Source organism: Scomber scombrus, chromosome 13, assembly GCF_963691925.1.
Source record: "Scomber scombrus chromosome 13, fScoSco1.1, whole genome shotgun sequence".
NCBI classification, from domain to species: domain Eukaryota; kingdom Metazoa; phylum Chordata; class Actinopteri; order Scombriformes; family Scombridae; genus Scomber; species Scomber scombrus.
Window position 1 is genome coordinate 7,404,810 of NC_084982.1, and position 15,993 is coordinate 7,420,802.

The window sequence follows — 15,993 nt, forward strand, 5'->3', positions numbered from 1 at the left end:
ATTCAAAATCATTCTATTATCCTCCAGGTACAATGTAGACCTAATTCAGTATTAAATTAGAAAAAAAAAAGTAATCATATCCATAAAACATAAAATGTCAGTAATATAATGTAGTTGTTTGCATCACTAGTATGTGTAAATCTTAGATATCTCAAAAGAACAGCAAAATAAAAATTTGTCTCTTTGGGGATTGACAACATTAAAGTGAACGTGGACATCGCTGTCTGTAACTAACTCCTGCTCTTACTGACTTACCCAGTATGGCCAGCACAGTGTTGTCTTTCAGGACCTCCATGGACCCAGAGCAGACAAAGTAGATGGCCTGCAGGGCGTCTCCTTGCCGGATGAGGAACTCCCCCGGGGCGCAGAAGGAGGTCTTGATGATGAGGGAGAGGGAGCGCAGGCAGCCCCTGCTGGCTGACTCGAACAGGGGCAGCTGAAGCAGCTCCTTGTTCAGATGCATGGCGATGTCTGCCCTCAGTTCATCTGGGAAGTCCTTCAGTAGCTGTGAAGACAGAGGGAGTTCACATTTAACACTTGACACAGCTTTTCACAGAAAATCTGCCACCTTAAAGCAGCGATTCCCAAACTTGGGAGCAGAGTCACTGCGGGGCCACACATGACCAAGAAAAATGAATAGAACATGAATAAACCTTTTTTTTTTTCACTGCATAAATATTGACCTGTCAAGCACAGGTGGAACTGATAACATTACTCATTGTTGCTTTGGATTGCTTTCATTGCTGAATGGAGCAATGATTAATGTTATTACTTTCGCCTGAGTCATTTTTCAAGTCATACAAAGCTGGGAAAAAAACCTTCAGTATCTCCCTCAATCATGTAGCAGGTATCAGGAGAGTTTGTAATAAATTTAACATGCATTCATTTGCACTAAAGAAAGTAAATATAAACATTTTTGGGAGGTTATGATCATAATAATATTATACAGTCAGCTTCCAAAGAGGGACTTGGTAGAGAACATAGAAAAAGCTGAAAAATTAAAAACAGCTTGGTTTTCCATTGAGTTTGTCAGGGCGTTGTTTCTTGCAATCAGGCATATGATGACGATGACGAGCATATACAATCCATAGATTGATCCATATACATAGATGCATATATAATCCATCTATCATTTTATTTTTTTGGTATTTTAATACTAATGTGCTTCATGTTAATGCAGGGGTAAGCTTTTAATTTGAACCCTTTGTAGGTCACACCAAGAAAGTGCTATTTAAAAAATAATTTCTTTGCTTTTCCTGCCTCTGTCAGGTCTGACAACATAAAACATGGATTTTCTTTCTGATTGACTCTACATTTTATGTTTTACAAACCTCTCAGACCTCATTCAGACCTCATTTGTTTAAAACCTTAAAAAAAAAAAAAAGGTTAGAGACTCATTCTGTTCGTGTACAAGATGAAAAAATGAAACTCAGCAGGATCTCTTATGTCAGCAGTGATTTGTGTTATTCTTCGTTTATACACTAACACAACCTTGGGTTAAATAGATTTTGGTTTTGCTTTGCTTTGCTTTATTTCGAACATGTTTTGACCAGATATCAGGACACAAAGTTACCTCTACCAAACGGTTGAGCAGACCTACAAAAGGTTAAGAAGGATTTATAGCATCAGTATAAAGAGTGCATCATACACACACTGAAATGCTCTTGTGTTACACGTGTGTTGAGGTGAATGTAAGTCTGCACTCTCCTCACCTCATTGACATCTATTCCATTATTGACAGACCACGTAGTCTGGAAACACTCCAGCATGCGCTGCTCCAAGGCCTTGGGCAGCCGATGAACCCTGATGAAGTCCTTGAGGTCCTTGGTGCGAGTGTGGTAGAGCGAGCGACGTGAGTACATTCTCTGGATGATGGCCGTCACGTTACCAAACACCACTGCATGCATCAGCGCTGAAAGACAGAGGAAAGATTTCTTTATGGTGCTGTCTGTTTTTAGAATGACACAGATTTAATTAGTGTTATTTTAATGTTTTTATGTTTTAAGGTTTAATGTCAAGAATAGCCCACAGTTAAATCCAATAATGCTTCTACACAGCGGGAAGCTTTATTGGAAGTCTTTATAAGCCCCAAGAAGTTAAAACGGACACGGCTTAAAACGACTTAGCTGCTCTAAAACCACTGTAAAGCACTGCCTCAAGTGGATTACTGCTTCCACAAAATGGCAACAATACACTGCTGGAATAAAAGTAATCCAAATGTTGAATAAATCTTTTATTTCCAGTGAACAATACAGTCAGTGAGAACAACTCAGTTATTATTCTTAAAACCCAAAACAACTCTAATCCCAGCATGAGCAATGTTTCTTGGTGTGGTTGTGGCATTTGTTTTCCACAGTCACACAGTTTGTGTTGGATTTGCTAACCAGCAATCACATGATGACTGGGGCTATCATCCTCCTGAGAGTACTGCTTAGGAGTTTCTCTTTCTCTGAATTGAATTTCTGCCTGAGTAGAAAAGCCGCCGAAACAGCGTTTAGACCACAGAACACTTACACAGTCCACTGAAACCTAGACTAATGACATTATTTTAGGATGACTGCTCCCTCAAGCGGCACAGTGTCCCACCTCCCAGCTATGGAACTCTCTGGTGTAAAAATCTATAAATATCTTTCTCTTACTGTTTTAGAGCAGATGACTAACCTCAGTATGAGAAAAAAAGCATCAGAGGGATTAATTAAGTCATGTCACCTCTTCCTTTTTGTTTCATACTCTCTCTTTTTTTAACTTAAGAGGACCATAGTTATACACACATCATTGTGAATGCATAGTTATTTAAACTCAACACAAAAGAAACACCTATACTCACTTTAAAACCCAAATTTTACGAAATAATGAGGCTGATTATTATTATTCTGTGGGTTTCTTAATGTCAACAAATCCCATTGGGAGACCAAAACTAGAAACACATTAGTCCATCTCAATATTTTTGAGAGATGGCTCTCAGCCCTGAAGCCATTCATTTTTACACAAAACACGAGTATTAACATTAACAATACATTAACATTTAAAGCGACATAGCACACCTTCAGGCACATTAGCATCTCTCACTTGAAAACAACAGACTTTTATTCTTTCATAGCAGAAATGTTGACTACAGATGGTATTTATTGTCTGCAGCGTGTTACTTGTCTGTTCACATCATCACATGTGAGCCCACGTCACTGCATGTGGGGAGTTCTGTCAAAGTTAGCCACTAAGGAAAAGATGCATGTCCATACAATGTCCTCAAAGTGTGTGTGTGTGTGTGTGTGTGTGTGTGTGTGTGTGTGTGTGTGTGTGTGTGTGTTACTCTTACTGCTCACTTGATGTTCACTGAGGCCTGAGACACTGTTTTTGTTGTCTGAACATGAATCTGCATTTCTCCCACTACCTCCTGAACATTGAGTTCTTTTTATTATAACTTTGGTACAGACGTTTCTTTTTAATATAGCCTACACAGATGTGTGTGTACACTTGCTCTTTATCTATCCTCTTTCGTAAACACACAGAAACACAAAGAGCTTGACTCTGAAAAACATTATGCAGTTATTATTCAAAGTACCATGTACAGTATGTTGCTATAAAAACATTAGTTTTGTGTTTTTTTAATTTTAATTTAATTTCTAAACAATATTCATATTCAAAATTTAAATGACAGATTTTGAAACCTTTTTCATACCTCATCTGATATTCTGTCACTCTGTCTGCTCTCTCAATCTGTTGATTTGCCTCAATCTGCCTTTAAGCCATCCAAAAACTCAGTTGTATTTATTTTTTAAGTGATGAAATGAACTTATAGCCAGTGGCTGGCATCACAGCTCGCCAGTTAATAAATCTTATAAATAAAGTTCAAGTTATAATGACAAGTAAAATAATAACTCCCATCCTGATCCACTCATTTAAGAAGGAGGGGGATGACATGTGACTGATGTCAAAGATGATCTTTGCTTTGATTATATACATTAGCTGAGCTGTCATCGATACTCGGTGATGTCCTCCATCTTTTGCATGTCACTACTGTTTTGCATCAGAGAAAGAAAACATCAGAACCTAGAGCTCAATCAGTAAGCTTGTATGTAATGTACCAACACATCTTTCATGTTTGTGTAAAGCAGCAGTAGATGCTCTATTCATCCAACTTATTATTTCCCAAGACTGACAGAATAGTACTTCAACACATTAAAAATAAGGCAAAGGGTAACAAATGTTGATTTTTCTATCCACATGGAGATAATATGAGCACTTTGTGACAATTAAGAGGACACTGCTGATGATTTAGGAAACTACTCAGTAATTACTTGACACTCAGCTATTACTCAAGAGGTCACTCAATAAAAAGCAGTTTAATTAAAAAACAAAACCATATTTTTTCAGTCTGCTGCCATACTGTGGAATATTTCCCCCAAAAGCCTTGTTAATAACGGCAAGGGAGTAAATTCAGTCATTTGTAATCTGTGTTTCATATTAGGAAAGGAGTTTTGAACATGCAAGCTTATCACATCTGCAGTTGTGTGTTTGTCTTTGAGGGCCATATTTTGTTTATAGCCTCAATGATTATAACTAACTCCGTGCAGTTATATTTTAATTATCTTATCTAATCAATCAGCAATATTTTGCACCAAAGCAATATCATTTTGGGAACCTTAGTTGATTACAGTAATGTGTTGCCATAGTAGACTGTCAGGTCTACATGACACAGTGGAATATCTTTTCTGGTTTTTCTCTGATATTTAATTATATTTAAAAATGTTGCATCCTTGGGGTGTTTGTATGATGATCAGTGTGTAGATCTGACAAGAAAAGATGTATTTTGTGCTGGGAAATACCTATTCATTGCATTTTATTGACTCGCTCCCATCAATGTTAATGTTTAGTGCTTTAAGTCCTTCAACCAAACAACCTTTTTCTTCCCAGGCAAAAGAGTTTTAGTAAATGCATCAGAATCTTTTTCAGTTACTTCAGGTTTGTAGAAGCCTCCATTATTGAATGACATTGACATTACTGACTCAGTCTTTGCTAATACAAGGTGGAGAATGTAGTCATCTGTGCTTGTAAGATGTACCAATTTAAAATGAGAAAACAAGGACAAACAATCCCACGCCTCTGTTATTTTAATAACAGAAAATATTGAAAATGTCCTGTGTTGCAAAGCTAAGAAATATTTTAAATCCTGCATGTATCACAAACTAATTACTTGTCTCATAATCTAAATTTACTCCAACTTTTATTGCAATCTGTTGAGTGACTTTTATTATCTCCTGATAAACTGATAAACTAATACAACAACAATACACAATGAAACCCTTCAATTAAGAGACTGAGACAAATGAAACTTTGATTGGATGTTTTTGTATCCAAGTGTGTATGAGTCTATTGTTTATTACAGTATGAGAAAAGAGCGAGGGACAGAACAAAATGTGCTCAGCTGCGTGTTTATATCTCACTGGCACCAGATAATGAGCTGAGTGAGTACTTAAATCTGAGCGTGGAAGGAGTGCTTCACACCCTTAGAGGAAACACTAACATGCATATAAAGTGCATGAACAGAGAGGGAAGAGCAGCACACACACACACACACACACACACACACACACACACACACACACACACACACACACACACACACACACACACACACACACACACACACACACACACACACACACATTTTTCTCACCTCCTATGAGCATGGTGCAGATGGAGAAGATCTTCTCTGAGTCTGTGTTGGCAGACACATTTCCAAATCCCACACTAGTCAGGCTGCTCAGAGCGAAGTAGAGTGACGTCACATAGCTGCTACGCATTGAGGGGCCACCACCAAGCACCTTGAAGCCCCCACCGCCACTCCCGGTGCCCGTCCCTGACACAGCATCGCCTCCCGACACGTTTCCGTAATACTGGCTGGAGTTCCAGGAGCCCTGACTCGCAAACTCTGACCCCGACACGTTCCACTGACTGCTGTTGGCTGGGAGGCTGCTGACTGTGGTGTGGACCAGTGTCGTCCAGGGGGACAGGGAGTAGGGGTTACCCAGACGCTTGGCCAACTCATGGAGCCAACCTGAGAGAGAGAGGGGGGGGGGGGGGGGGGGGGGGGTATTGAGAGAGGTACTCAAATTTTAAGTAACTCCTAAAATGTACAAAAATATGTTATTTTAGGTATTTTATTATTGAAGATAAAAAAGTAACACTTTACTTCAGGTCCTCCTATTTAACATAAGCAGTATGCAAACATTTAACAAATGATTTATACACATTATAATGTAGTTATAAGCAGAAATAAGGACATTTTAAGTTTTTATTAGTGTATAGTATTTGTCAGCAATTATAACTTCTCCTATAAAGACCTATTTTATGTTATTATAACTGTGTGTTACTATGTTGTCATTTATTATCTGTTCATACACCAACCATACAGACTAAATTAATAAGCACATGTCAGCTTACAACTATATTGCACTGTGTTATAAACCTGTCATTAACTATTTAATGCTTACATAAAGCATTACCCATTAATGAAATAGATGTATTCAGTCGGCATCATCTCCCTCTGCACACAAAGCCCATTCATAGCTGAATATGTCCTGTACTGTCCACTTTTTTAGTAACAGGCATCTTAAAGTCTGAGGCAGGTTGTCACCAGCTCCTGCAGGACCTGCCCTGGATTTGTGGATCCCAGACTAAACCATATACTCTTAAAAATAAATAAATAAAAAACCATGACTTGCAAAAGTGCAAACAAGCCCTCTAATTACAATTAATAATTATAAAATTAAGACGGACTGAAAAATACATGCTTTATTTTGGATGAAGGAAAAAGGGCAGAAAGTAGGAAGATTAAGGAGGAAGAATAAATTATTGAGAGGCAATGTGTGTGTACGTGTAGATGTGTGGAGTGGTGAAACCCAGCTGAGCCTCTGACTACAGAATCATAAAAAGAAAGGCAGCAAGAGAGGGAATATGAATAATACAATGTGGATGCATCCATTCATTGATCTCCGGCATCACACGCTTCAGGCAAGTAGCTTTGACCCTGTGTGTGTGTGCGTGTGTGCATGTGAGCGTATGTGCGTGCGTGTATGTTTATGTTCCTAGACAGTGAGACCAGCCTGCCAGCATAATTAAGCAGAAGTGACAATCTCGCTCTGAACAGAGTCCCAGTCAAGCAGCTAAACCAACAACATTAGAGGATTTAACACCTGAGTAGTTTCCTAATTACTTTGTCATTAGAGCAACTTAACCTTCGCCATCCAGAGGAAATTAGAACCTGACTTAGACAATATGTTGCATACATGTTCATGCCTGTAGATCAAAATAATGGAAAACAATCAACTTTTGTTTGTTTGTTTGTTGGTTTTATGTTGCTTAAGGAAACGTGGATGGCATTGCTGATGTTATAGTAGCACCACAATGATAACATCTATATCTGTCTGTTATGGTTTCATTCAGTGTGTGACTGTTTATGTGACAGTATTCCTGTGGTTTAACTCAATTCATTTCTTTAATGTATTGTTTGTATTAGTGGTAAATTAAACTTGTACCATATAACTTTATAGGTAAAAAAAAAAAACCTTTATTGTTTTTGGTAAAAACTGTATACAGTGTGCCTCTGTCCATGGTGCTGATTTCCTCTTCTGACTGCTGACACTGACTGAATTCACTGTGAGCTGTCCATGGTCCTGAACTCCTGTTCTCAGCATACCACCATTTGAAGGGGTGCTGATTTTATGCGGTCGGCCTGTTTCAGGTCTTGTATAGTACTACTGCGTATGTAGTTTGACTGCAAAAGGTTATATAAAGCCTTTTGTGACTCTAGGAGGAGCTCTGTAGAAAATCTGGGGATATGGAGTTTGACATAAGTGATTTTTATCAGACCTCTGCAGCCTGCTTCTTATTTCTGCCTCAACTCAAGGCTACATTAACTACTGCTTGTGTAACACATCAGACTATCCAACTGAATGGTTTGTGGTGGAGTTATACAGGCAGACTCATAAAGAATGATCTACACTGACAAGAAGAACAAGGAGTCCTGCAAAACATGGTTTGGCCCCCACAGAGCCTTGATCTCAACACCATGGAGTCGGACTGGGATTCCATGAAGAGACAGAAGCCAGTGAGATGCTGAAATACACAGAAGAACTAGCTGTTGTTTTAAAGACAAATCATATTCACACCAAATATTCATTTAATTAGGCTTTCTTCTGTTCTATTGAAGTTCCTCATACATACTCATACATAAAAACTATCGAAGGCATTATTTCTGAAAGCATCCTCACTTTACTTTTAGTGCCTAAAGCTTTTGCACGCTACTGTATCACAGTACATATTTTCTATAATAAACACCATGAGTAGTGAGGCAGCACTGACATCAACCACTTGAACTCCTGAGAGAGATGTGGGTGGGATGTATCTGACCTTCTGTAATGGTCTGTGGTGGACAGAAACCTTAGAGGGAGACCAGTGATCTAGCAGCATGTACTACCAACATTCTGTAGGTTATTTGTAATGGGTTGAGTTAGTAACTTCTATCAACATATCATGGAAAAAGGAATAATACTGTCTATGATGCAGTGCTAGGATCATGTTTCATGAGTTCAGTGTTGGTGGACATGCAATGTGAGATATTTATCTGTAGCAAACCATCTTGAAAGTGCTGACCGTATTAGTTGTGTCACACCAAATCCAGTTTCATATAACCCAGTTCTGTTAGAGTATAAACTGCTTCAGTAAAGAGTCAGGCTTTGCAAACAGTTGTGAGACAGGGCTCAGTGGTATAAATATGTCATTAACAAACTTTAGCTCCTTAAACTTAACTTTAACTGTAGCTCCCTGACTACAGTTGCAAGTAGTCAGTACATCTCTAAGCTTCTAGCACCACCTCAAATTTTAATCACATATTGCTTTTTTACACAGAAAAAGACAGATGACAGTCAGTCCACAAAAGCAAATCATCATGGAAAAGCACGGACCATTCATAGTTCAGCATGAGTAACTGGAGGAGTTAAATTGGTTTCAGATGAGACATTTTTCCTATCCAGGAGCAGTGGAAGGTTTAACTAACCTCATGTGTGGCTTTCTGCTAACAGCGTCCACCGAGAAAAGCACACAGCTTTATGATTAAAAAGCCAACTCGGGCCCATGAATGATAAGGCTAAGTGCTAACTGATTGTTGAGGCCAGAGCCTTAGAGGACAAGGCTGGTGATATAATATAGTTTTCCTATAGTCAACAAATACCGTAATTCATTTTTAAGTCAATCCCACATACACTCATACTGCAGTAAATACTCAATAATGCACCAAGTCAGTGTACTAATCCACACATGACAATAGGACCCAAAAAAGGCACTATTTACCACAGTTAAATAATAATGGCTGAAAGCTACAGTGCCAAACTGCTTGAGAAAACATTTCTGAACCTTTTCTAAAAGAGAAACTTATTTATTTGTGAATTTTTAAAGACTTATGTCCTCAGCAGGAACCAGTGAGCTGAGTGCCGCAGGGTAGTTGGAAATCACTGAGAGATGGACTAACATGTTGCTAGCTTCTGTTTTTTCGTGGTTTATTGATAACAAGAAAAATACAAAATAAAACAACCCAGGGGCTATTTGATATTTTTTCTAAATGTAAACAATCAAAGAGGGACACTTTATGTTTGGGGTTGGTGTGTGTGTGTGTGTGTGTGTGTGTGTGTGTGTGTGTGTGTGTGTGTGTGTGTGTGTGTGTGTGTGTGTGTGTGTGTGTGTGTGTGTGTGTTTGTGTGTGTTTGTTTGTTTGTTTGTTTGTTTTTTGTTTGTTTGTTTGTTTTTTGTTTGTTTGTGTTTGTGTTTGTGTTTGTGTTTGCGCATGCGTGTGTGCTTGTGATGAGAACAGCTCATTGAGAGGCTGTAGGGACGGCCATGGCTCCACTGCTTCCATATTATTGAAAGCCTTGCAGACAACAACTGTAGCTCTCCCATGAAGTGGCCAATTGACTGATTTTGACAGACGCAGTGATGCTACCAACGTATATACAGATGTCAGACATCTATTGTGAATCACAGCTAGTGTCACAGTGAGGTCAGACTGGTAGACTCCTCTTTTGTTGTCCCCTGGATTCCCTCTGTCTGCCTGAATAGTAAATTGAGGGACAGCTGACATAAATTGACCACAGTGTTACTGTCTGTCATTATGTGGTTTGCTGAAAGAATAATGATAGGTGGTTCGGTACAAATCAATGAGACAGAAAGAGTAGGGAGGGAGGGATGGACCGCAAGGGAAAAAAAGCGGGTGAGATTAGCTTGAAAACAGAAAATGCAGCGCGGTAACAGGAGTACACATCTCATTATACATCCCTGACGTCCAAAGCTTAAGAAACTCGCTCATTTGTAGTGTATTATGCGACACAAGGGCATGATTGTTCGCTGCCGGTGTGCGCTTGTGTGATGCTTAGGTATAATAAAATGAAAGACACACAGACACTGATGTTGATCTTTGAGCAAATTCACAGTCAAAAGGATTACAGTTCGCTCCCTTGGAAACTGCCTGTTTGTATGTGTTTACAGGTTTATCAGGTTGTATTCCAGGGTTTTATGACACCCGCAGGATTTGAGATTCTCTGCTGAGAGATGCTTGTGTATGGAGCCCCCTGGGATCAGCTGAGAACAAAAAGGATCCATGTATAAATCTGTACTCCAGGTTTGGGAATCTGTGCCCCTGGATTTGCAAACCGCTCCCTTGAATTAATGATTAAGTTGCAGTTTTGAGTTCCATATATGACGTTGGCGTATTATGTAAATATGTATGTGAATGCATATTTGGTTAAAATGCCAAACATTACAAAAAAATTACTTCTACTTTTTTAACATATGTGATACATATATTGTTAAATATATATGTCTATATATTCAGTTGTTCCAATGTTAAATATGGACATATATAGTATACTAATGTATGCTATATATGTGATTCCAGCATATGTACATAGATGACATATGACATTAATGCACATATATTACATTACTGTATGAACTAATTTGATTATATTGAATTATCATTATTGTTTTTATCATTTTAAACAATATATAGTTGGTAATTTGAAGGCACTGTTTATGAATCAGTGGGCAAAGGCTTACCATGCGCACAGATTTCTAAATGGAGAGTTCAGATCTACCTTTTTTTTTTTTTTTCTCAACTGACCCTAGGGGGGCTCTGTACTCGTGGAATATCAACAAAGCGGCAGCATATTAAAAACATCAGTCGTGCTGAAAATTGAGACGTGTGGTGGCTGCCCCCCCCCCACATAACTGCTTCTGTGTTTGTGTTGTGGATACAAAATGACTGACACCACTTTGTGTAGGGTTAGATAGGTGTCATCTTCAATCACTCTTTCATGCAAGACAGAGTAGGTGAATGCGCAAGTAGTTAAACAGCATTAGGCAAGATTTTCATGTGTAAATCTATCCGTTTCATCAGCTTAAATCATGAAGCTGTAAGGGCTGCAATAAGATAAGATCTCATTTAATCTGCATTTGGGAACCCTGAAATGATTTCCTAAGGATAGAGTTAACAGTATAAATGAGAAGAATGATAGAGTATCCTATCTTTTCTAACTGTGATGCTAAAGATTTGCTCAATTTGCCCAAATGAAATTGCGGTGTCTGGCGCTGGCAGGATATTTACTGTACAGTTCATACACAGTGACAATTAGAAGCTTGAGTGAAATAAAAACATGTACACTAAAAGCTCTCCACCCACAGAAATGGACCATAAAGTTGCTCCAGAGAATATTTTTCCATCAATCTAACCACACAGAAACTACATTTATATCTAAGGGCCACACAGTTTACTGTAAATGCCTAATGGGGACATTTTATTTGGTTTGGGTTCACAATTGTTCAAGTCTGTCTTAAAACAACACTCAGGTGTCCAAATAAACATTGAGACGGGTTTTGCTTGCTGTAATCCTTCCTCCTGATCATACTGCCTATTAAAGACCACCCTTTAATGTTTAATGTGATGGGGGACAAAATACACAGTCCATGTGTAAACATTTTTAATTAAAAGTTTACCTGAAGACAATATGAGGCTTCAGAAGCCTTAGTCAGTTAAATGAAGTGGATAACTTTCATAGGTAGTCTTTTTTTTGTAAAAATGTCCCTCTCTTACTTTTCAAATAGACTCTGAAATGTATTTGAAAGTGCATTATGAGGGGAGCTCTTAATGGAAAATGAATGGAATGAATGATTAAAGCAAGAAAAACATTTGTCAGTGTACATTTGGGAACCTGAATATTGTATTAGGGCAGACTCGAAAAGTTGTAAACCTGTCCTTTAAAGTAACTACACTGATTGAAGTCTGTCTTCGTGGGTGGAAAAAAGAAAAGTGGATACTAACCAATCTCCCAGGAGCCAGAACTTTCAATCTCCTTGCGACCTATGAAGTACCAGACACACGCCATCCAGTGGGCCAGCAGGGCAAACATGGACATCAGCAGGGTCAGGACCACTGCGCTGTACTGGGAGTAGCGCTCCAGCTTCTGCAGCAGCCGCAGTAACCGAAGCAGCCGAACCGTCTTCAACAGGTGAACCCCAAAGTACTGCATAGATAGATAGAGAACATACCCGTTCAGGAAAAGCACAACTTAGATTCTGTACATGCCATGCATTAAAGAAATCCTGTAATGTCTACTAAACATTCTGCAAACATTTTGACACCCATGGGTCTAAATTACTAAGTTATCCTTAAAACATCACAATTTCTTTCATCGTGTTCTATTAATAATTTGCAGTTAAAAAGATGAATCTTTAATTTATTCTTCATGTGAAATCAAACATTTCTCAAATGACTCCCAATTAGAATTTTACTCCAAATTAGTCTTTTAATTTTGCATGCATGTGTAGTAATGTACCCAGCGGTTTATCATCTTTCAGCATTCTGAACAGGGAGATACAAATAAATTTCAGTATGTACATCAGCTTGGCTCTCTGCCATTTGTTTGTCTGATGAGCAGTTTGGGTGAAATGTTGATCTGATAAATCCACATGGGAGTTTATAACATTATGCATTGGTGTTCTCTTTCTCCAAAGATGGCTCATTGCCATTGGTGTGTTAGTGTAGGAAATGAATACAGGAGAGTAGACAGAGAATATGCCCACATTCAAGTGTTCTTTCTTTGATTTAAAAAAAAAAGGAGACTTAAGTGGGCGGTTTTATCACACATATCAGTCTGCCACACTCTTTGTTAATGCATATACACACAAATGTCCACAGATGAGCGTGCAATAACACACACACACACACACACACAGAGGAGACTCACCACGCTGACGTTGAAAGCATACAGCAGGTCAAAGGGCAGGGCGGCAATGAGATCGACAAAGAGCCAGGTGGTGACGTAGTGAACGCAGATGGAGCGGGCGTCGTACACTACCTGACCCGACGTGCTCACAAAAGTAGTTCGAAAGTTCAGCATTATGTCTGCAGAGGACGACAACAACAACAACAAGAGCAGCTTACAGTGGGAGTTACCAACGTGACAGCACAAGTGTCATTGACAAAAAATGACTGTTACATGATAATCACGCAGCTATGAATAACATACAAGGTGACGCTTATTCATTGAATCACACGGAAGTCACTCCAAACAATGAGTTGATGATAACAGGAAAAATCCTACAGAAATGTTGTGAAAGCAAGAATATGTCACATTCTATAACTGACAATAACTAAACTGGTGACTCTATTAGTACTATCCTTTGCATTTATATTTGGAAGACATTGCCAGAAGCTCTGTGTGTTTTAGCATATCGAATCATAATTGTGTTTCTCCCATAAGTTTTTATTATTGTCACATGGAGTAACTTTAAGGAACCTTCAGGTGCTTTTAAAAATGCAAAATTGTTCACAGAAATTACACTTTAGGTCAATGCAGGGAGAAATGTTATAGCAAAAGACTTAATTTAGTCGGGCACAATGGTTTAAAGAGCTGATGGGTTTTGACCTCTCAGGGCCTTCATTGAATATCATGTTTAATTTACATTACTGATCATTTTCAAAGCATGCAATCAGTTTATCGATTCATTTAATATCTTACTGGGAGCCACTGATTTCCATGTCCTCGTTACAACTGACAGTGATCCATGACAGTGAAAATTAAGTTTAAAACGACTACAAGCAGGGACAACTTTAAAACTTTGCTGGTGCATTCAAATACACTCTGACATCTGACGCTTGTGAGAAAATGAGAAATGCTTCAGTTTAATTCAAGAAAACGACTAAGCTTTAAAGATGATGTGTCTCCGGACTTCCGTGTTTGCTTACCGGTTGTTTTCCAAACTACATTTTATGACCACACAGCTCATAAATGTAATGCTTTTGACTTACTTTCTAAATGGTCCCTGCTCACATCTTGTTCATACCTAAATATAAGACTCCACTGGCAGAAAAATTAAGGTTTTGAGGCTATTATCGCCAATAAATGTACAGAAACCAAAGTTTGTCCCAAAGGTAGGAAATAAAGTGGTGATATAAGACAGTACATGCAATTTGCACTTAAAGAGGGTTGTCATGAGAATATAGTTAATTCATGAAAAGCATTTTATTAACAAAAATGAACAAATTCTATCCACTATTGAGGACAGGGTGGATGTATTGATAAACACGCTGCCTTATTAGTTCTAACAAATGGGGTATCAACTGACAGGAATCAGCCATTTAACTGTGGGTGGCTAGTGTAATTTCATTGCAAAAGTTTATTGATGGAGGGTTTGTGTTCACTCTTTTCCATTAAGGCAAATTGTCCATTGAAGAGCACTCACATAAGTTTCCTACAGACTGGGGACAAAGAGGCCGGTTGTTTTCTAGGAAATGAGTTAGCAATGAGACATAATGGTCTATTGTGAATGGCTCATATCCTTTCACTGCCGTGTTTGCATCATTAAAAGTGTCAAAGTAACTTTTGTGATGACTGATGAGCCTCTCAGATACAGGCTTGTGCTGTTTTACCGACCTCCCACCAGGGGCGGGTCATACAGCGACAGAATAATAGCCGATCGATGCAATCATTAAGTCTCGTTAATTACTGAAGTTACCAAACAAGTATCAGCATAAGCTTGGCTTTATGCTCAGGTGTGTCCTCAAGGAGTGAATTTATCGTTTTTGGCTCATGTTCTAGAGTCAACCAAACACAGTGTCTTCTCTCACCTAAAATAAACAGGATCTCTACGAGGATGTCACTGACGCTTGGTGGGCTTCGCGGTGCAGTGCTCCCTTCATCTCGCCCTCCCACCACGGTGAAGCACACGTTATAGGGCACGGTGACAGCCACATAGAAGGTCGCCAGCAGAATCAACCAATCCCAGCCGGCCTTGAACGTCCCATAGTGGAGCAGGATGAAGCGAGATTTCTGGATGGCAGCTACCTTGTACTCTGGGATTGGAGGCTTCTCTCCAAACATGTTCTAGATTGAATGAAAGGGACAGAGATATTATCACAGCTCTCTCTCTTTCTATCATATTCCAGGTTTCCACTGTTTGTATTTCATTTTCTCTGTGTCCAGACACACACACACACACACACACACACACACACACACACACACACACACACACACACACACACACACACACACACACACACACACACACACACACACACACACACATACACACAGAGTCTCTTTATTATCGACCTTTTGAATCTTGCAGACCATTTGGATGCTGCACCATCAAAAACTGATATTATCCCAGACGAGCATCGTGAAAACCAATTGAAGTGTAATATACATTCAAGTGAACATCTCAAGGTTTCCATCAACTCCAAGTATCTCACTGAATATAGTGTGTTATAAAAGTTATTCATCATTATCACTGGATAAGTGCAGGATTCAAACTGCATGGGTCTGCATGTTTGTTCTCTCACTAACATTAGCTAAATACAGTTATCTTTTACCCCAACGTCAAACTACCCCTGATGACATTCATACCATCTGTCAGTGTGCGTGCTGCAGGGAACACACA

The 15,993-nt window shown here is 38.9% G+C and overlaps 1 protein-coding gene across 1 annotated transcript in view; it reads right to left on the reverse strand.

The window, feature by feature from the left end:
- Positions 1-15,993, reverse strand: part of kcnh3 (potassium voltage-gated channel, subfamily H (eag-related), member 3) — a 121,849-nt gene that overhangs the window by 16,744 nt on the left and 89,112 nt on the right. The window contains exons 5-10 of the mRNA XM_062432263.1: positions 15,179-15,434; positions 13,296-13,453; positions 12,371-12,572; positions 5,678-6,058; positions 1,713-1,912; positions 256-505 (exon numbers count right to left, since the gene is read on the reverse strand). Of these exons, the coding sequence (XP_062288247.1) occupies positions 256-505; positions 1,713-1,912; positions 5,678-6,058; positions 12,371-12,572; positions 13,296-13,453; positions 15,179-15,434 (1,447 nt within the window). The remainder of the gene's footprint in view (positions 1-255; positions 506-1,712; positions 1,913-5,677; positions 6,059-12,370; positions 12,573-13,295; positions 13,454-15,178; positions 15,435-15,993) is intronic.